Genomic DNA, 20,699 nt, shown 5'->3' with positions numbered 1-20,699 from the left:
GTGTAATTTGAATTCAAAGTTTTATAATAATTTGCTTGAGTTCAATCACATGACTCGAAAGCGTGCACAAGTGCATTGTAGCGTCGAGCTAAGAACTGTAAACATAGCCGACGTCCGTTATTGTTAGTTGAAGTGTTTTCTGTCATAAAAGTTGCAACCCTTTTTCCACAACTAATATTAGATGCCTGCGGTTCTGAAATAGTGTGCTCACTGAGTTGGTTGCACGTTAGGATAGCGCGTAACCGTCGTGAATCGACGACCTGGGGCGTGATATGGCGGCGCCGTGGGACGAACATGGCAACACTGAGCAACATGACTGGTGTACATGTGGTCATAAAACTCTTCAGGAATTGTTCATGCCTGTGCGAACAGACAGCCATAATTCCTTGGACATCAACGCCCGCCTCGGACAACTTTGTGTTTTCGGGAGTGTGTGTGTGTGTGTGTGTGTGTGTGTGTGTGTGTGTGTGTGTGTGTTAATTTGAACAGCACCATTACGTCAGTTAATTATGACGTACCTAAAAAGTATATTTTATGGCAGGATTAAGTACTTGCTTGCTTGTTTGTTGTTTAACGCTGCACTCAGCAATATTCCAGCTATATGACGGCGGTCTGTAAATAATCGAGTCTGGCCAAAACAATCCAGGGATTGACATCAGGAGCATCGATCCACGCAATTTGGATACGACGACGTGTATCAACCAAGTCAGCGAGTCTGACCACCCGATCCCGTTAGTCGCCTCTTACGGCAAGCATAGTCGACTCTAACGGCAACCATGGGTTGCTGAAGACCTATTCTACCCTTGATCTTCACGGGTCGCAGGATTAAGTCTGGGAAGACAATAACGTTGCCGATACTGTGGCTTATCTTTCTCAGATATGGAATGCCATTTTCCAGGCCTTCAACATCTTTAACGTTTACTGCCCCCATGAGGGCCTGAAACAAAACACAAGGTGGACACACTCGCTACTGACTGTGTGAAAGTGCCCCTGAACCCCATGTGTAGTCGCCATATTGCTGAAATAATGCCGATGGGATGTTAAATGTTAACATTGCTCTGTCCTTGGGATATATTTTCATCAAAATATTTTGACCGATGTTCTTTGCATTTTCATTCTATTTCAAAGATAAAACTGTTTTGGGTGTTCGATGTGACTTGTCTTTTTCAGTCAGATAACTGACAATGTAGATATTGCCAAGTTATCTGAAATTGTCCTATGTGATTTTTACAGGAACACCTTTTTGATGAAGATACTTGACAATCTCAATATGCCCTTTTTCAGCTGCAATGCACATTAGTGATTTGCCATGGCTATCTGCCATATTAACATCAGCACCACTCTCAACAAGATACTTGAAAACCTCAGTGTGTCCATTGGCAACTACAGTGCACACAAGTATATTCCAGCAACTGTCTTTCATATTCACATTAACACCTCTTTTAGCGAGATACTGAAGAATATGAAGGTGTAGATTTGCAACTTCTGTGCAAAGAGGGAAGTTACCATATGTATTCATTATCTCAAGGTAAACCCCATAGTCTAAAAGATACTTGACTATCTCAATGTTGTCATTTTCTGCTGCAGTGTGCAGAAGGACAAGGACATACCGAATCTCAACAAGAAAACGGACAATATCAATGTGTCCATTAACGGCTGCACTGCAAAGAGGTGTGTGCCCATGTTTACCTGTATTTACATCAACACCTTTCTCCACAAGGAGTCTGACCATCTCCGTGTTACCGAGTTTAGCTGCACTCTGCAAAACTGATGTCCAGAATGTATCTGTTATGTTTACATCAAAACCTTTCTCCACAAGGAATCTGACCATCTCAGTGTTACAGCGTTTAGCTGCCCTCTGCAAAACTAATGTCCAGAATGTATCTGGTATATTTACATCAACACATTTCTCCATAAGGAATCTGACCATCTCAGTGTTTCCACGTTCAGCTGCCCTCTGCAAAACTGATGTCCAGAATGTATCTGGTATATTTACATCAACACATTTCTCCATAAGGAATCTGACCATCTCGGTGTTTCCACGTTCAGCTGCCGTCCGCAAAACTGATGTCCAGAATGTATCTGTTATATTTACATCAAAACCTTTCTCCACAAGGAATCTGACCATCTCAGTGTTACCGAGTTCAGCTGCCCTCTGCAAAACTGATGTCCAGAATGTATCTGGTATATTTAAATCAACACATTTCTCCACAAGGCATCTGACCATCTCAGTGTTTCCACGTTCAGCTGCCCTCTGCAAAACTGATGTCCAGAATGTATCTGGTATATTTAAATCAACACATTTCTCCACAAGGCATCTGACCATCTCAGTGTTTCCACGTTCAGCTGCCCTCTGCAAAACTAATGTCCAGAATGTATCTGTTATGTTTACATCAACACCTTTCTCCACAAGGAATCTGACCATCTCAGTGTTTCCACGTTCAGCTGCTCTCTGCAAAACTGATGTCCAGAATGTATCTGTTATGCTTACATCAACACCTTTCTCCACAAGGAATCTGACCATCACAGTGTTACATCGTTCAGCTGCTCTCTGCAAAACTGATGTCCAGAATGTATCTGGTATATGTACATCAACAGCTTTCTCCACAAGGAATCTGACCATCTCAGTATCACAACAGTCAGCTGCCGTCCGCAAAACTGATGTCCAGAATGTATCTGGTATGTTTACATCAACACCTTTCTCAACAAGGAATCTGACCATCTCAGTGTTACCGAGTTCAGCTGCCCTCTGCAAAACTGATGTCCAGAATGTATCTGGTATATTTAAATCAACACCTTTCTCCACAAGGCATCTGACCATCTCAGTGTTACATCGTTCAGCTGCTCTCTGCAAAACTGATGTCCAGAATGTATCTGGTATATTTAAATCAACACATTTCTCCACAAGGCATCTGACCATCTCAGTGTCACTACAGTCAGCTGCACTCTGCAAAACTGATGTCCAGAATGTATCTGTTATTTTTACATCAACACCTTTTTCCACAAGGAATCTGACCATCTCAGTGTTACTGCGTTTAGCTGCCCTCTGCAAAACTGATGTCCAGAATGTATCTGGTATATTTACATAAACACCTTTCTCCAGAAGGAATCTGACCATCTCAGTGTTACTGCGTTTAGCTGCCCTCTGCAAAACTGATGTCCAGAACGTATCTGGTATGTTTACATCAACACCTTTCTCCACAAGGAATCTGATCATCTCAGTGTTTCCACGTGCAGCTGCCCTCTGCAAAACTGATTTCCAGAGTGTATCTGTTATGTTTACATCAAAACCTTTCTCCACAAGGAATCTGACCATCTCAGTGTTACCGAGTTCAGCTGCTCTCTGCAAAACTGATGTCCAGAATGTATCTGGTATATTTAAATCAACACATTTCTCCACAAGGCATCTGACCATCTCAGTGTCACTACAGTCAGCTGCCGTCCGCAAAACTGATGTCCAGAATGTATCTGTTATGTTTACATCAACACATATCTCCACAAGGAGTCTGACCATCTCAGTGTTACCACGTTCAGCTGCCCTCTGCAAAAATGATATCCAGAATGTATCTGTTATGCTTATATCAACACCTTTCTTCACAAGGAGCGTGATCACCTCAGTTTTACCACGTTCAGCTGCCCCCTGCAAAAATAATGTCCAGAATGTAGCTGTTATGTTTACATCAACACCTTTCTCCACAAGGAATCTGACCAGCTCAGTGTTACCACGTTCAGCTGCCCTCTGCAAAAATAATGTCCAGAATGTATCTGTTATGTTTACATCAACACCTTTCTCCACAAGGAATCTGACCATCTCAGTGTTACCGTGTTCAGCTGCCCTCTGCAAAACTGATTTCCAGAACGTATCTGTTATGCATACATCAACACCTTTCTCCACAAAGAATCTGACCATCTCAGTGTTACCGTGTTCAGCTGCACTTTGCAAAACTGATGTCCAGAACGTATCTGGTATGCTTACATCAACACCTTTCTCCACAAGGAATCTGATCATCTCAGTGTTTCCACGTTCAGCTGCCCTCTGCAAAACTGATGTCCAGAATGTATCTGGTATGTTTACATCAACACCTTTCTCCACAAGGAGTCTGACCATCTCAGTGTTACCGTGTTCAGCTGCACTCTGCAAAACTGATATCCAGAATGTATCTGGTATGCTTACATCAACACCTTTCTCCATAAGGAATCTGACCATCTCAGTGTTTCCACGTTCAGCTGCCCTCTGCAAAACTGATGTCCAGAATGTATCTGGTATGTTTACATCAACACCTTTCTCCACCAGGAATCTGACCATCTCAGTGTTATGACGTTCCACTTCCGTCCGCAAAAATGATGTCCAGAATGTATCTGTTATGCTTTCATCAACGCCTTTCTCCACAAGGAGCGTGACCATCTTAGTGTTACCACATTCAGCTGCCCTCTGCAAAACTGATGTCCAGAATGTATCTGTTATGTTTACATTAACACCTTTCTCCACAAAGAATCTGACCATCTCAGTGTTACCGAGTTCAGCTGCTCTCTGCAAAACTGATGTCCAGAATGTATCTGTTATGTTTACATCAACACATTTCTCCACCAGGAATCTGACCATCTCAGTGTTTCCACGTTCCACTTCCGTCCGCAAAAATGATGTCCAGAATGTATATGTTATGCTTTCATCAACGCCTTTCTCAACAAGGAATCTGACCATCTCAGTGTTTCCACGTTCAGCTGCCCTCTGCAAAACTGATGTCCAGAATGTATCTGGTATGTTTACATCAACACCTTTCTCCACAAGGAATCTGATCATCTCAGTGTTTCCACGTTCAGCTGCCCTCTGCAAAACTGATGTCCAGAATGTATCTGGTATGTTTACATCAACACCTTTCTCCACAAGGAATCTGATCATCTCAGTGTTTCCACGTTCAGCTGCCCTCTGCAAAACTGATGTCCAGAATGTATCTGTCATGTTTACATCAACACCTTTCTCCACAAGTAGCCTGATAATCTCATCGTTTCCACTGTCAGCTGCCTTACACAGGAGTTGGGTCCCATATGCCTCTGCCTCATGCACACTGGCACCTTTTTCTACCAAGTATTGAACAATTTCAATGTGACCATTTCTAGCCGCACACCAGAGGGGTTCGATCCCATATGTATCCATAATATTCACATCAACAACTTCCTCTCCCAAAGACTTCTCACTTTTAGTCTCTCTATTTTCAGCTGTAATGCAGGTATGTGAGTTCCAATATTCATCTGTAATAGTCACATCAGCACCTGTCTCTGCTAAATACTGGACAATGTCAGTGTGGCCATTTCGAGCAGCACAAAACAGGGGTGAGTGTCTGTTTTCATCTGTCACATTCACATCAGCACCTACCTCTACCAAAAACTTAACGATCTTCAAATGACCATTTTTAGCTGCAATGCACAGAGGCGACTCACAATTTTCATCATTTATATTCATATCCTCACCCTTCTCCACAAAGTACTGGACAATGTTGAGGTGACCTTTCTCAGCTGCATTACACAGAGCGGACTTCACAAAGTCCTCTACGTGGTTATCAGTTTGGAAAGATATGTTTTCAAAGAAATATCTGAAAACTTTCAGATGACCATGCTCAGCAGCACAGTAAATAAGGGACTTCAAACTGTCAATGGTAACATGTACTTCCGTATCTCGAATAACACATTTGTTTACGTTGGAAAATTGTAGTAAATATGTCAATAAATCTACGGTGCCTGATTTCACAATCATTTGTAGAGAGGTTGTGTTTTTGTTATTTACATCCAGTAACGAATATCCATGGTGCTGCAACACTGCTATCATCTTAGCTTTGTTGTGTTGATCTATGGCAACATCTGTGGTGGTATGACATCTTTGTAGTGTACAGATCAGAGCAGACACGGCAACGTGCATTGGATATTCGCATTGTAAACCCTGTTCTTTGATTGCCATTATTAACCTGTCTATAGGGGGAATATTTTCTGCTTCTACAGCCAGTGTCAGGGCTGATTTTCCAGTTAGCGTTTTGTCAGTTATATTTGACTTCCACATCAGTGCAATGTGCACTTTTTCGGAACTGTGAAACGAGGATAGTGCCGCATAATGCAGAGGTGTAAAGCCATATGTATCTCCAGGAGAGGGATTTCCACAAAGCCGATACAGGAAATCCAAAGTTTGCTCGGATCCAAACTTTGCTGCAAGATGAAGTGGTGTCTGCTGACATTTATTTTTGCAGTGAGCGTTACCTCCATGGTGAAAAGCAGCCTCCAAAGCTGAGGTATCATTACATCCTGCAGATAGGAGAACACAGTCATCGGTAACATCTCCCATTTCCACATCATTCAGCAATATCAATATGTCCTTTAAATTGAACTGTTCATCTTGTCCATTCGTTGTTAGAAGAAATGTAGGAATTGCATTATGAAATTGCAACAGTATTTGTCTAAACGTCCATTGCATTCTTTTTGGTTCCAATATCATTCTGATTAATCTCTTGAAAAAGTTGAATTGTTGGCGTTCTATGCACAGTGATAACATATTTTGTAGGGTGTCCATGTCTGAATCAGTTTCGTTCATGCAACCAAGAGCCAGATCAAAGAGTCCTTCATGTGCTTTCTCAGCTGCACATGCCGCTATAAAGCATTCTGTTGTTAGCCCAGCATCTTGTTCAATTAGAACTGCCACCTTTTCAGAGTTTGATTTATAAAATGAACAGACAAACATACTGTTTCTTGTCTTTTCATAATGGTCAGTGTCCGTTGCCTTTTGTGAATTGAGCAAATGAAGTGCCAAATCATATGCTCCAGCCATAGTGAGATATGAAGTGATGGATTCATATTCAAATAACTTGAAAGTGGTTTGCTGCAATGGTAGGACCCCCTGGGTGTCCTGGGTGAATATGTTGGTCAGGACTTCCATTGTTTCTTCTGTGAAGTATATGGTTGCAGTAACTACCTGTTTCTCTACTGGGTGTGCTGCTATTCGGGCTTTTATTTCCACATCCCAGTAGGATTTTGTCAGAAAGGAAATGAAGTCAGTATCCTTCAAACATGGGTGAGCAGTTACCAACTGACAGTTGTCAGACAAAAGTTCTTTTGTAATCCTCTCAGCAAGAATATCAAACATATCTTCTGAAACTATTACAATCCAATCACTACGATACCTTTTGTCAGCTGCAGGTTTTGTTCTGACATATTCGAGCAGAGTACTTGTGGAACACATTTGAATTCCCTGTGACAAGCTGTCTTTGCAAAATTCAAGGAATATGACATCATAAATGCAGCGATGTAGGAATGTAAAGTGTTTGTTACTTGCATTCCAGGATAGGTATACTGAACACAAACTGCGTGCTACTTCTTCTATTTTGCGAAGAGTTGGTGTTTGATTCACTGTGCATATTTGAACTACATTATCCAGAATGTATTCATCCACAGTTTGCCTTCGAAAAGGGTCAAAAACTTTTCTTGGCAATACCCCGTCATAAAACATCACGAGTAATAAAACTAGGTATGACAGAGGGTCTTTGTCACGCATGATCCTTACAGAGTCTGCCAAGTACATCATTGGTTCAGTAAAGAAAGCAACACTTTCAGAATGTTTCAGTTTGCTGGTGGCGTACAGATAGCAACATTGTGGGAATCCTAACAGTTGGTCTGTTTGTATGATCTGATTCTTCTGTTCTGCAGTAAGCGTAAGGTCTTTTGCAAAAGTGTTGATATGATTTTCTAAAACACGAAGCTTCTCTTCTTCTGAAAAACCCAAAGTAAATTCTCTTGCAGAATAGTTCTTGAACATTGTATACGTTAAGAGATGGGATTTACAAAGTTGAAAGATATTTGTTCTGGAAACTATAATAAGAGACACAATTCCTGCTTCTACCAGCGGCATCATCATGGGAAACTTTTTCTCCCACCTGGTCTGAAGATCCTGTACCAGATTTGTCTGTCCAAATATGTCATCAATGAGTACAACATACTTCTGTTTCGATTTACGAGATGCAGGAATAAGATCCCACTGACCAGGGTCCGTCAATATCAGTGGTGTGTGGGAATGTTTCGATGAAAAAACCTTCAGCAGAAACAAAGATGCTGTTGTCTTCCCTTCACCGGATCGTCCAGTGATTATCATCCTTCCATGACGCAGCAAGTGATTCTGAAGCTGACTGATTGCATCAGTTTTGACAAGTAGTCGCTCGTCAATGTCGAGAAGTCTGAGTTTGCTCTGGTCTGAAAAATGCAAATTACATGAATAGACAAATTACAAAAATACGATATATGTATAATATCTGACATCATATGTTTTGGTATGATTTATTTGTTGTTAAACGTCATGCTCAGCAATGTCCCAGCTCTATTGTAAATAATCATGTCTGGACCAGACAGTTCAGTGATTCACAACATGAGGATTGTTCCAAGCAATTTGGGCACGATGACATAGAATGAACATTGTCACAATTCGATTAATTTATTTCGTCACCTTTTACAACAGGTATAGGTTGCTGGGGACCTTTATCCTTACCCGGAATCCCCACAGGTTAGTAATAATAATAGCATCAGATGAATAAAACTCACCTATGATTGAGTCCAACACAGATGTGTCCCCTCCTGAATAATAAGTTAGAAATCATGTATCAAACATAAACGTACTCAGATTCGTACACAGATTCTAATGAGCTCACTCACTCCCAAAACGAAAGGAAGAAACACACACAATTCACAAGGCAAATACAGGATTTAGAAATATATAAAATCAAATAGATATGTTAACAATAGTGCTACGGCACTGAAGCTCACCTGGATATGTCAACAGTATACATGTCAACGAATAGAGAGTCTCACCTCTTGTCTTTTGATATCAAATATATCAACTCGTGTGGAAAAACTCTGAAGCATGCCGAGGAGTTTTCCCACTTTTATCAACTTTTTTCAGTTTGTAGACAGTAATAAGCTCTGTCTTAAGTGTAAAACATTACTGGTAACAGCTTAAGTAGCAGAGCCATTTGTGAAGTAACTTCACCAATGACGTCACAGTGGTCTGCAAAGAATTGTGATGGAATTTCATTGCATCAATATCTACAAATGTAGATATAGCTTGAACTTACCCAAGCTATATCTCCCGGGAGCCAGTTATGGATGATAAAGACAATTAAAAGACATTTAATAATATTCCCCCCAAAATAGTATTTAAAATTGGAACGTATGTGTTGAACCATACATATGCCAAATTTACTTACATTTTGAACAAACAAGATTGAGTAATAGAAGTTTCAGCTTGCAGGATGGTCAAAGTGCAAAGGTAAAATATACAGAAAAAATGTTAAGCGCACCCTAATGTATTTCTTTACCGTTTGGTCCCAATTTTTGTAACAGTCATGAAACATAAAATTACGGGAAGAATTATGTTTTCTCGAGATGTTGTAGTCAGTCATGCGTGACGAAAGCTCACGTGCCATGCATGGTATGCTCGTGCAGCATGCTACCTTCGAGTATCTCATGACACGAAGGCGTTTATCAAACGACACAAGATGGCAAATAGTCGGCATAACGCAGGAATGTATTGTAATGCCATTGGTCGGAATTTGGGGTATTATCACTGTCGTAAGCCGTTTGGTCGAGAAACATCCTCATACCGGCGATGTACAGGACCTTTACGCCGAGAACCCTTTTAACAAGTACTCGTCTGAAACAGCTGTGGTTGCCCAATCGTCGGTTCAGAACCAGAACCGTCAGGAACCGGCTGAAAGCAGCAGGACTGAGGGCTAGATGAATCATACAGCGTCCCTTGAGATCACCACCGCTCGTTAAGCATGAGCCGCTCGTTTAGCATGGTTTATTGCGTGACAGAACAGGAATCGGAGACTTTGGAGACGGATCCATTGGTCAGACGAAAGTCGCTTCCTGCTCCACGTTACTGATGGAGGAACGAGAGTTTGGAGGCACCGGAATATGGCCTACATCCCCAGGATCATTAAACCGACTGTTGCATACGGCGGGGGCTCGGTAATGGTTTGGGGGTTTATCTCTCGTGATTGCAGGTTGGATTTGGTCCCCACAAGGGGCAACTTAAGAGGGGCTCAGTACATCCGGGACGTTTTGAGGCCAGTCGTCGCTCCTCATTTTGACAACCACCCTCTTGCAACTCGACCTCAGTACATGGATGACAATGCCAGGCCTCATCGTTAGCATGCAGTCGTGGTTTACATGAGGGCCAATTCAATAACCCTGGCCAGCAATGAGCCAAGATTTGAACCCCCTTGAACATGTTTGGGGTATTCTGGGCCGGCACATACAGGCACGAGATCATCCTGTACACAATTAACGCCCATTGGAAGCAGCATTGCATCAGGAGTGGTTGTTGTTGACCCATCAACAGATCCAACGTCTGACTGGAGGCATGAGACGTAGGGTAGAATGCGTCATCCGGGCACGTGGCGGTTATATACGCTAATAATCTGTTTCACATGTCATGTCATGTAGAGACTTTAAGAAACATTTTAACATGAAACGTAACTCATTTAAATAATCCTGCAGCTCCATACTTTTTTCGAGGTATTGGCTAAGTTAAAAAAAAGTATCTGTGTTACCATGATGTTTTTGTCAGTAAATTTTAATCACAATTCACTAATATATAATCTTTATTTGTTGTCAAATGTTTGTTCTATCCGATGAAATTGGTATTGCCCAGCTCCTGTGGTCAGTCATCCCTTGCCATGATTTTTGCCATTTGTCATGGTTCAGAAATAGGGGTGTGCTTAACCTTTTTCTTTGTGTATATTTTAAAGCGTAAAATATCGCAAAGGTAGAGCACATATATCGTACCATACTACTAACTACACGTGCAAAATTTTATTCCATTTTGAAAACAAAATGCTGTGCAATAGCCTATTTGAACCTTCATAATTTGTCATCATGTGTCGTCATTAGTGGAAACACATCAAAGTAGTTTCAGCTTCATTGGTCTTGTGATTTCTGAGAAGCAGTTCACGACGTACAAATAGGCCACGACAAAAGCTTACTTGACTTTTAGACAGGTATATGGTATTCAAAGTAGACGTCTACCATGTCATTTTAAAATGCTACATTCTGACTGATCCACTAGCAGTATCGAATCTACGTAAGACAATGACTGACTGCGGAAGTAAAACATCTCTAGGATGTTCCTGATCTGAAGAAATACTAACGTGGATTATAATTACAAAATAATGTTGCTGACCTTTGTTTTCCTTGAATGTGACATTCACGCCAGTATTTCCACTGAGATTGAAAACATTGTGAGAGTTCCCTCCCTTGGTGTTAAAGACAGTGTCCTCTGGAATCTGCACATCACAATCCTCTTCTTGAGGAAGTAAAACAACAGTGATTATTTGATTGGTACATTGTGTACAATTAAGGTACAACTGCCACATGAACATTTTGTCAAGAACAGTGATTTTCTGTATGATGAATCACATTTCCGAATATACTGATTATAACATCAGGCTTCATAACCAATAACAATGGAATACGATAAGACAACCTGTTTAAAGATTTCTGTTATACATAAGGTGCCACAATACATTGTGATTTTATTAAGTTTTATGGTCCTGGCGACATTGTGAGTACTTACTTCCAAAGTGCAAGACTCTTCCATCAAGGGCATTTCCACCAACTGTCAACAACCTGCGACCTTCACATAGTTGATTTGTTGGCAGATTCCGGGGAGGAGTATGGACAATGTCTAAAGACACTGCAGCTTCTCCACTGTCAGAGTCACTGCGTGTCTCACAGGCGGAGGTTTCATCATCCTTCACAGGGACTGTTTTGTCTCCACTTTCAGGCTGACTTTCTACTGACATATCACTGTCGTCCTTTTCATCATCATCTTCCTCAGATAGGACGACATCAGGGTCTTCATACCATTCAGGATCCATGGAAAGGACTTCCTGATGACATACAATCTAACATTAATTTGTTACAAGAATAGGTTGTTGTTTTCTGTTAGATCTGTCATTCCTTCTCAATTTTTTTCGCAAAGACAATATCTTGGCTCTTTGGAGTTTTGCTTGTTTGTTCTTTCAAGCCAAACTCTATATTTCAACTAAATAAGAGTGGTCTGTAAATAATGGAGTCGCCTCTTACGACAAGCCTAGAATTTGACTTTCTCTTTCTTGCGTCCACACTAACTAATCATGATGGCTCATTGTCATAGCTAAGTACATGCAGAATTAGTGTATTATGTATTGTTCTAGACATAGTTGCTGAATTTACAATGCCGACAGAGTATTTTCGTTAGTCGCTATGTTCTAGCATTAAATTATTATAGGTTTATCCTGATGTTATTACGATTTAAAATAATTATTTCTCCCTATTTAAGAGTTTTTTTCACTTCCGTTTATGAAATTCAACACGACCAAGTGCAACTGTACGCCAGCGAAGACGATGTGCATTTTGTCAAGAGTTCAAATGTCTTTTCTACAGCGTGAAGAGTTACACCTCATGATTGTATGTACTATACATAATGTGACGAAGAACATTTCGTATATGTCAGTCATTATTTTCTAGTGAAAGTTCATTTTATTAATTAAGCTGTGATATACAGACTGGTTCATTATTGCAGCGCATTATTTTGTTTCTCCCATAACAAGGCTTGATCTTCAATCGCCAGCAGTGGTTTATTCGCAGTGGTTTATTTTTTTCACCCAATCTGATTGGCTGGCTGAGAGTGGAGAGTTGTGTCATCGCGTTTTGATTGGCTGGCTAAAAATAATTGACGGCAGTATTTTCGGATCGTGGGTTACCCGAGGTCGTCTAGTACAGGAAATCCCCAGCTGGCAAAACATTACCGTAGTGACAATGTTTCCATCTCCGAAAGTTGGTGACCGAGAGAAAATTTGTGGGGGTAGAAGGGGTGTGATATGTGGAGATATATCAGAGAATTTCAGCTTCCCAATATACCAGATTCAGTTGCAGAATGAGAAGACGGTAACCGAAGCGAGATACCGCATCGATACTACGGGACCAGGTGAGCAACTACGGTACATTCTTTCCTGGGTGTTTTCAAAGCTAATATAAAAGCTTATGAAACAGTTAATTAATTCATGTAAAAATACCGATGAAATAGTGAAACAAACCACATTGTTTGGTATTTTTTTTAAAAATAACTATCAACCACATAATATATGTGACGTTATAACGAAGTGTTGATCTACAGCCGATCGATCAAAACCATATTTCATGGTTATATTAAAATAATCGAGACTTATATTTCATATTTTAAGAAAATAAACACTCAGATAATTTGGATCTAAAGCAATACTCAATTTTAATGCAGGAAGCGATCAATCTTTGCCGGACGGACCGTACATCTCACGACCAAGATGTTTTGCAACCACAGCAGTTGTTTCCCCTTTCAACAGGTGGAGTTTATCCAGATCAATATCAATCTCATTAAAATCAGATCTTAGTTTTCTTTAGTTCCCGCTATCGCTAAACAAAGCTTTGTTTAGCGATAGCGAGAACTAAGATCTGATTTTAATGAGATTGGATCAAGATAATTAATGTATTTTGGCCTATAATTATTTGGTATTTTTTAAACATGAAGACTTCAATTATTTAAACATACTATCTCAGGACAATTAAGAAACTCATTATGAAAAAACAACATTACCCCGTTCAAACTTGAATGTATTAAGTCTTACCTAAATCTAAATAAACTTTTCTTAACTATTTTGATTTAGCATAGGGAGCAGACAAAATTATGAAGATAAAGATGGTGGGCACCAATCAACCTTATTATGTATTTTTTTCAAAAACATATTTTTTCAACAATGATGTACATTTATGCATCTTAAAATATATTTTGTATTTTAGATAGGATGAAACAATCTCAAAATTAATATCATATCATTAGTTTTAGGTAGACGCTCTAGATCACAGTTAATTATTTTCAGAATTAACACACAATACAGAGTATTAAGACATGTAGAAATAGGTTTGTCTGAAGTATATTCTTTAAACCAAAGATTTATTATTTACCATGATTACTGAAAAAAACACTTCTTTAATAATGCAATTGTTATATTATCATAGCCGATAAGGACCCCAATATGCATAGCTAGCTTAATTTTAATGATAATTATTAAGCATTTCTTGGGATGATATACTGGACATATGACAAAATAAGAAATGTATTTTTATTTCTTATTCTCCCATAACAAAGTTTACAGTGGTTTATTTTTTTCACATCATCTAATTGGGGGCCTGGGAGTGGAAAGCTGTGTCGCTATTTTAATCAGAGACCTTAAATTATTCTAATGTGTAAATTTTCAGGACATGGTAAGTAAAGAAAAACTCAAATCTATGGGTGCTGAAGAAATTACCAACAAGAGGTCATCTTATAACATTTTACCATAAACCTCATTTCTTTACATCAGCTATGTCTAATTTTAATTTTAATACTTTTTACTAAAAACATCACATATGAACAGGTCACTAAATACATGTTTATTATAATGTCTTGTTTTCATGAAGTTAAAAGAAGAACATGTTAATTTTAAATTACATATCATCAGTAAATCTTAACTTCTAATCTCATAAAATAACAAAAGACTAAAGTTTTGAGGTAACTGTTGCAGTAAAATAACAATGTAAACTTACAAGGGTATTAAAATGCAAATATTTGTAGAACTGCTGAAACGATAATTTATTGTTTACATATATCCTATGTATTTATGTTTCACACACAATAAATTATTGTGCTTGTCAAATTCACACTGTTTCTTGTCATTCACAAATATGGGGAAATTAGATGACTCATTTAGTAACACTTTTGGTGTCATGATGTTAAAATATTATGTTCAAAAGAATAACTGTCCACTGAATAAGTTTTTTTTATACAATAAAAACACATGTGCTCACCATGTTCAGGAACAAAAAAAAAGAAAAGATGACATGAATAATAATCATTTTACATATTAAATTATTCACTGTAAAATAAGTTTAAAAGAGGAAGATTACAACCCATTGATGAATTTGAGAAGATGTAATCAGCTGATTAGTTGCCTGAGTTGGTGTTTATAGAATCTTGCCTGATCAATCCTCCTGACAGTTCCTTTGGGCCCTTGTTTTTTGTTAACAATATTTCACAATATATAAAACAATATTTAATTTCCTCTTAATTGGGTTTATAACATTTGTTTCTAGCGAACAAATAAATGAATAACGTATTTACATACACTAAAACGGTGGTCCTATTTAGTGTCGCGTATTGAGAATGACAGTCACGGCGAGACGAATGCAAATAAAGTTATGGGCCGAGTAATCCAAAACCATTAACAAATATCAAATCACATTACTAATTCTCAAAACGTTACTCCCATCAGCTTTTAATAGTTAACAAAAAACATAACATGAATGCTAACAAGTGGCTTACCTGTCACGGAAAACTCGGGTGAGTTGTCTTCGCTAGATCCTTTTTACCTGTTTATGGTGCAGTTGTCTTACTGAGCATATTCGAAAACGAGGCTGGGGGGAATCCCGAGTGGTTACTTAACACGGGAACTCTTCAACTACGAGCTCGACTTTTTATGGCGTAGTGTTATGGGAGAAATAGGCTTAACCACTGTGTTCGGTTGTTACCGAAACATCTACACTCGTGATTAATCTGCCACAATTAGAACTCGACAAAGCCTCATTCTAATCGTGACAGATTAATCACTCATATGTAGATTTTTCGGTAACAACCGAACCCAACGGTTAATCCTCCATATAAACATCTCATTCATTTGGAATTATGTAATATATCACTGCGATAAGAGATGGTGTACTATCAGGAAGTATCATACGCTTCTGATAGTGAAATTCTATTTGTAACCTGTTACCCCTTTCCCTGATAATGGACAGGACTGCAGTGACTTGACTGCCTTGTGTCTGTAGTGTTTGAGAAATCATATTTTACAAGCGCTTGATGTCAGTTTCTTTTCTGTAGGAAAACGCAGGGTCATGAGAGCAATACTTTACAGGCGCTTCAGAGAATGTATAGATTTAGCCAACGTGAAATATGACATATAAAATGTGATAAGACAGAGATTTATTAAAGCTAGTGTTGCTGTTGTCGAAGTAAATACGAAGATCAACATGTGAAAAGATTAAATGTATAGCAGATGTTGATTATTTGTATTATACAGATATGGTATATGGTCTCTGAGTATACGAAGTCATCACTGTTGTACCATTGTTGACCGATCATGAGCATCACTACAAACACAAGACCACTGTTATGTATTGATCTCTTTGGACGTCAGCACGAACGTACACCACGTTCACCAATTGCAATTGTTTGATTGAATGGTTAATAAGTTTGTGTATCTAAACTGGAAAACAGTCAATCCTTCTGAAAAGTAAATTTCATCAGTGAAATATTTTTCATGAATTTTTTTTTTATCATAGCACCAAAAAGTCAAAATGGCATGGATATCCAGGAAACAAAGGCGCACATACATTTCTTCAATATTAAAATAGATGAACATCTGCTTGCCATTAAAGGGACTGAGGCATGGCTTTATGAATGAGGTGCGGGATACTGTAGGCTGCCCATACGTGTAATGTAATATGATAGGTGGCTCTCTGACAGTGATTATCTTTATCATACCAAAGTGGCAAGTAGACAAGAGAAATAGACTTTCACAAGTCTCTAAGGCAGCAATCAACCTTTTAAATAATAATTCCTAGATTAAATAAATAATAATAAGTTGTCCTGTAAAAGACTTGCATCCTCATACTGACCGATTATCTAGACTTGCCTATTATAAGGATAGAACAACCTACACCCATGGACTTATCATTCAATACTAGGAGCAAGGCTAACAGCAGACAGTGGGGTAGACTAACATTTAGTCTCTGAAACTTATATAAAAAATATCCTTCTTTAAAATAAAAATCCCCTATGCTGTGGAATAGAGCTACCTGGAGCTGGCTAGACTTGCTTTTGTATGCGTTTCTAGATTATTATTTTTTCCATAAAATAAATATATTCCACAGTCATGGTGCAGGACTAACAGTGGGGAGATGCTTGAGATTGGGAGACAGGCAGCAGAAGCAAGCTCCCACTGTGTATAAACAAAGAGGTCATTCCAGCCATCATAGTCCCCTCGCCCTTATCAGTAGATTCCAAATCTCATGTCTGCCTGTCACTTACATTTTGATAAACTATTAGCAACAACTTGAAGCAAATTCCACCGTTCTCGGTCTTTAAAGAACTATTATGCTTGGTGTTTGTCGGAACTTGACCCTCCGAAAGCAGCAAGGCACGATGGCAAAGTGACGATTCTAAGATTCCGTCTGACCACATCTGTCCAATTATCGTTATGTAGCTGCATTTGTTACGTGACGAATAGATTGTTGTGTTTTTGGAGAGAGAGATATCCCGAACCATTTAGCGCGGGATACCAAGCAATAGTTTTTGCGTTTGTATTTCCATTATCCTAAGCAAATTATGCCATGCATACTTCACGGTTTAATAAGCAGTCGGTGAAGTTATTATTGTTACCTATTCATTTATAAGAACTGACTATTGGCACATAAATGTTTAATGTTGGATTTGTGTAAAGATGTAAACAAAGGCAATTTCTATTCAGAGACCATATACCACACTAAAGTATGACCGCCACTGTTGCTATTCTGAAATGCGTCCGACTCGTAAATCACGCAAGGCGACATTGTCGTAAAACATGTACCCGCACACAACAATCTTTTGATCGGTGTCCATTTCACCCAGGTGTAGTGTTTAGTCCCTTAGCCGGTTTTTGAGTTGGTTATTCTTGGTCCTATCAGTGACCATATACCGATATGGTCTCTGGTCATATTTGTAAATATCACCACACAAAATCTTCATTACTTTAGACAAAACACAGAGAACCAAGTTTATAACAACTTACCTCCGTGCTCAACAGTGTGAGCCTAGTTCGACGACAGATATACAGCAGCCATATTTGAGGAAAAGAAAGCAGCCCTACGATAGTTACCGCCCTTTGATACCTGAATTTAGCTCTTTGTAATATACTTACACACTATTATATAACATATGTTACATATACACAATTATATTAATAACAGACGAGAATTTACATTTAAATTTATAAACTGTTACAGTGTTTAATTATAAAGTGTGTTTTGAACTTCGAAAATACGTTTCCACTGAAAATATGAAATGTGTTATTCAGGTTGTCCTAATCTTCACAACTCCAACTAGCTAAACAGGCCGAAGTATTGTTCGTTTTGAAACGTCGGTCACAGTGACTTGGGAGTTATTATTGTATTTTGTCAGCCACTCACCATATACAAGTTATTGTGTATGAGCGGAGCATTTAATACATTGTAATATATATGACCAACCATGAGATGAGGGGGGTCATGGGTGAAAAGTAACTTTTTGACTTTTCATTCTATTTTAAAACTACAGTATCTCAGGGACACAAAAGTACAATTCACAAGCTTCAATTCATACTTAAAACAGAGTTACATGTCATCAAAAAAGTCCCATTTTATGTAATAATAGCAGTTTTAATTATTATGTCGGATTAACTGAACGTAGACATGAATGCTGACATGTATTGCTAATGTTTCTATTTCATTACGAACGAAAGAAAAATATAATATTTTGTACAGTCTGAACGCATGGCCATTTTAAGGGAATTTTTCAGGGAATTAAGTTGATAAAATGTCTTCCTCTATGGCGTCACATCACACTTGTATCCTAACACCCATAAGGTCCCTTTTCGACTGGTGGGTCACATATATTTCAGTGTTTTCAGAGATGAAAGATAGGGCAACATAAAACAGTACATCAGTAACGCTGCGTTCAAAATTATACACTTATACAGCGACATGCATGCATGAATGCGTGTGTGTGTGTGTGTGTGTGTGTGTGTGTGTGTGTGTGTGTGTGTGTGTGTGTGTGTGTGTGTGCAGGCAGGGTAACAGCGAGTACCGTCTTTTAATGTCTGTTGGTATGACGCGGGCGGGTATCGAACCCCAGAACTAATTCGGATCCCCATATAGTGGACAATTGCTAGGAAAAAAATAAATTATGAGTTTGGAGTCTTTTAAAAATTCAGTCAGCCCGAACATACAGCTTAAAAACTCAAAGGAACAAATTGAACTTTTAAAGTCTGTGCTTTTAACTTTCGGACGGATAAATAAGAAGACAATCTCAATTACTTTGCCTTTAAGTATATTTATTTATAAATTCATTAAGATTTTAGAAATTCAGTGACAGTTCTCAATTGAAATACATACATACACATTCAAAGTTTGAGGTCGTCATAAACTACCAAATTCTAAAAATATCAATCTAAAACTTCAAGGAAAGTACTGTCAATTTCAGTAGACAAACGTGTTGACCATACATCAGGTAGACCATTACTCTATATACAGGTAGGATTGTCTTTGTTGAAGCCGGGGCGGTCGGGTAGGCTAGTGGTTAAAGCGTTCGCTCGTCAAGCCGAAAACCCGGGTTCGATTCCCGACATGGGTACAATGTGTGAAGCCCATTTCTGGTGTCCCCCGCCGTGATATTGCTGGAATATTGCTAAAAGTGGTGTAACACCATGCTCACTCACTCACTTTGTTGAAGCCGACCTCATGGAAGCGGAAGTTTAGCCTTTGGTCTGTACATACTGGAGGTCGTCGTTAGCAGACAATGCTTTCCCCAGCAAAGTAATGTCACCGAAGTCCTAGACTAACATATAGTCTCTGAAATGAACATATCGTACAGAAAAAAACAGTTGTTCAGTTATCTTAATAAAAATCTAATAAAAAGGGAGCCCAGTGATTCTCTTCATTTTCACTGCAGTAATATAGACTTGCCAAACATTATAGACTTGCATGGGCTGTAGTTGATATAAATGTATCAGGGTCTGTAAGACAGACTAACCGAAGTCCCTTAAGTGCAGCTTGTACTGATCGTTAGAGTGTAAATATGGACACTTCAAACTACTTGAAACTAATCTTGGTATATTGAGGTCATAAACACGTGAAGCTTCGTGGCAACTTTTATCATTGTGAAATGGAGATAAACCATTGGCTAAGGGAAGAGCGCGTCGGTAGGAGTTAAAAAAGGAGGCAGCCCTGTCGTGTAATATTTCAAGCAGTGGTGCAATACATGTCAGCTGGGAAATACCCTCGCAATAACCATAACAAAGTCTTCCGTCTCCCGGAGTAGTTGACACAGAGTAAAGCTTGAGTAAACATAATGTGAAACCAGCTCGCACGGCTAGACTGCCCAGTTAGGTTAAGCAAGCTGAGGATTTTCTTTCATAATTATTTGTAAAACAATCTTTGAAGTAAGCAAATAGTATAAATATGTAGACATTTATTGATGCTGAGGGATGGAGGGCGTATTTGTCTGGTATTTATTTTAATCTAAAACAGATAGCCTCCTTCTCAGGACCCACTAAACTATCATTTTGTCAAGAAGGAGGACAAATTTGATATCGGATTACACCACATTAAAAAGGGTCTTGCTTCACAAGACGCCTATTCGCTTCAGAGGCCTTTGAGGTCTAAGTTCAAGCACAACAGATTGGTGGCTACAGGTTTGAATGCTCGGTGGGATATAGACTTAGCAGACGTGTCTAACATAGCTTCGGACAATGATGGTGTCACGTACTTGTTAATAGCAATCAATATTTTTTCAAGATATGTATGGGTGGAACCCATGAAAA

At 38.9% G+C, this 20,699-nt stretch overlaps 1 protein-coding gene across 3 annotated transcripts; it reads right to left on the bottom strand.

Moving 5' to 3' along the window:
- Window positions 1-710: 710 nt before the first annotated feature.
- On the bottom strand, window positions 711-17,965 carry LOC124127624. 3 transcript variants are annotated; one of them, XM_048384108.1, is made up of 6 exons: window positions 17,913-17,965; window positions 11,606-11,921; window positions 11,213-11,335; window positions 8,572-8,604; window positions 1,807-8,226; window positions 711-1,707 (listed from the first exon to the last, which is right to left on the bottom strand). In XM_048384108.1, exons 2-6 carry the CDS (start codon window positions 11,907-11,909, stop codon window positions 1,217-1,219), a joined length of 7,371 nt encoding a protein of 2,456 aa, XP_048240065.1. In that variant the 5' UTR covers window positions 11,910-11,921; window positions 17,913-17,965; the 3' UTR covers window positions 711-1,216. The 3 variants fall into 3 exon arrangements, with proteins under 3 accessions (XP_048240065.1, XP_048240063.1, XP_048240064.1); XM_048384106.1 differs by having other exon boundaries at window positions 711-8,226; XM_048384107.1 differs by having other exon boundaries at window positions 711-8,226; window positions 11,213-11,332.
- Window positions 17,966-20,699: the final 2,734 nt, after the last annotated feature.

Source organism: Haliotis rufescens, unplaced genomic scaffold (assembly GCF_023055435.1).
Source record: "Haliotis rufescens isolate VD_foot unplaced genomic scaffold, xgHalRufe1.0.p SCAF_5, whole genome shotgun sequence".
Lineage (NCBI taxonomy): Eukaryota > Metazoa > Mollusca > Gastropoda > Lepetellida > Haliotidae > Haliotis > Haliotis rufescens.
The sequence above is the reverse complement of the archived record's forward strand: the minus strand, read 5'-3'. Positions and strand labels throughout refer to the sequence as shown.

Bases quoted from the DNA above. Each gene is read 5' to 3' on its own strand.
- LOC124127624 (XM_048384106.1), bottom strand. From the start codon at position 11,909: ATGGATCCTGAATGGTATGAAGACCCTGATGTCGTCCTATCTGAGGAA. The intron at 11,336-11,605 runs GTAAGTACTCAC...TACTTCCTCAAG, and splicing joins AAGAGTCTTGCACTTTGGAA to AAGAGGATTGTGATGTGCAG. The intron at 8,605-11,212 runs GTCAGCAACATT...CTTATTATTCAG, and splicing joins CACATTCAAGGAAAACAAAG to GAGGGGACACATCTGTGTTG.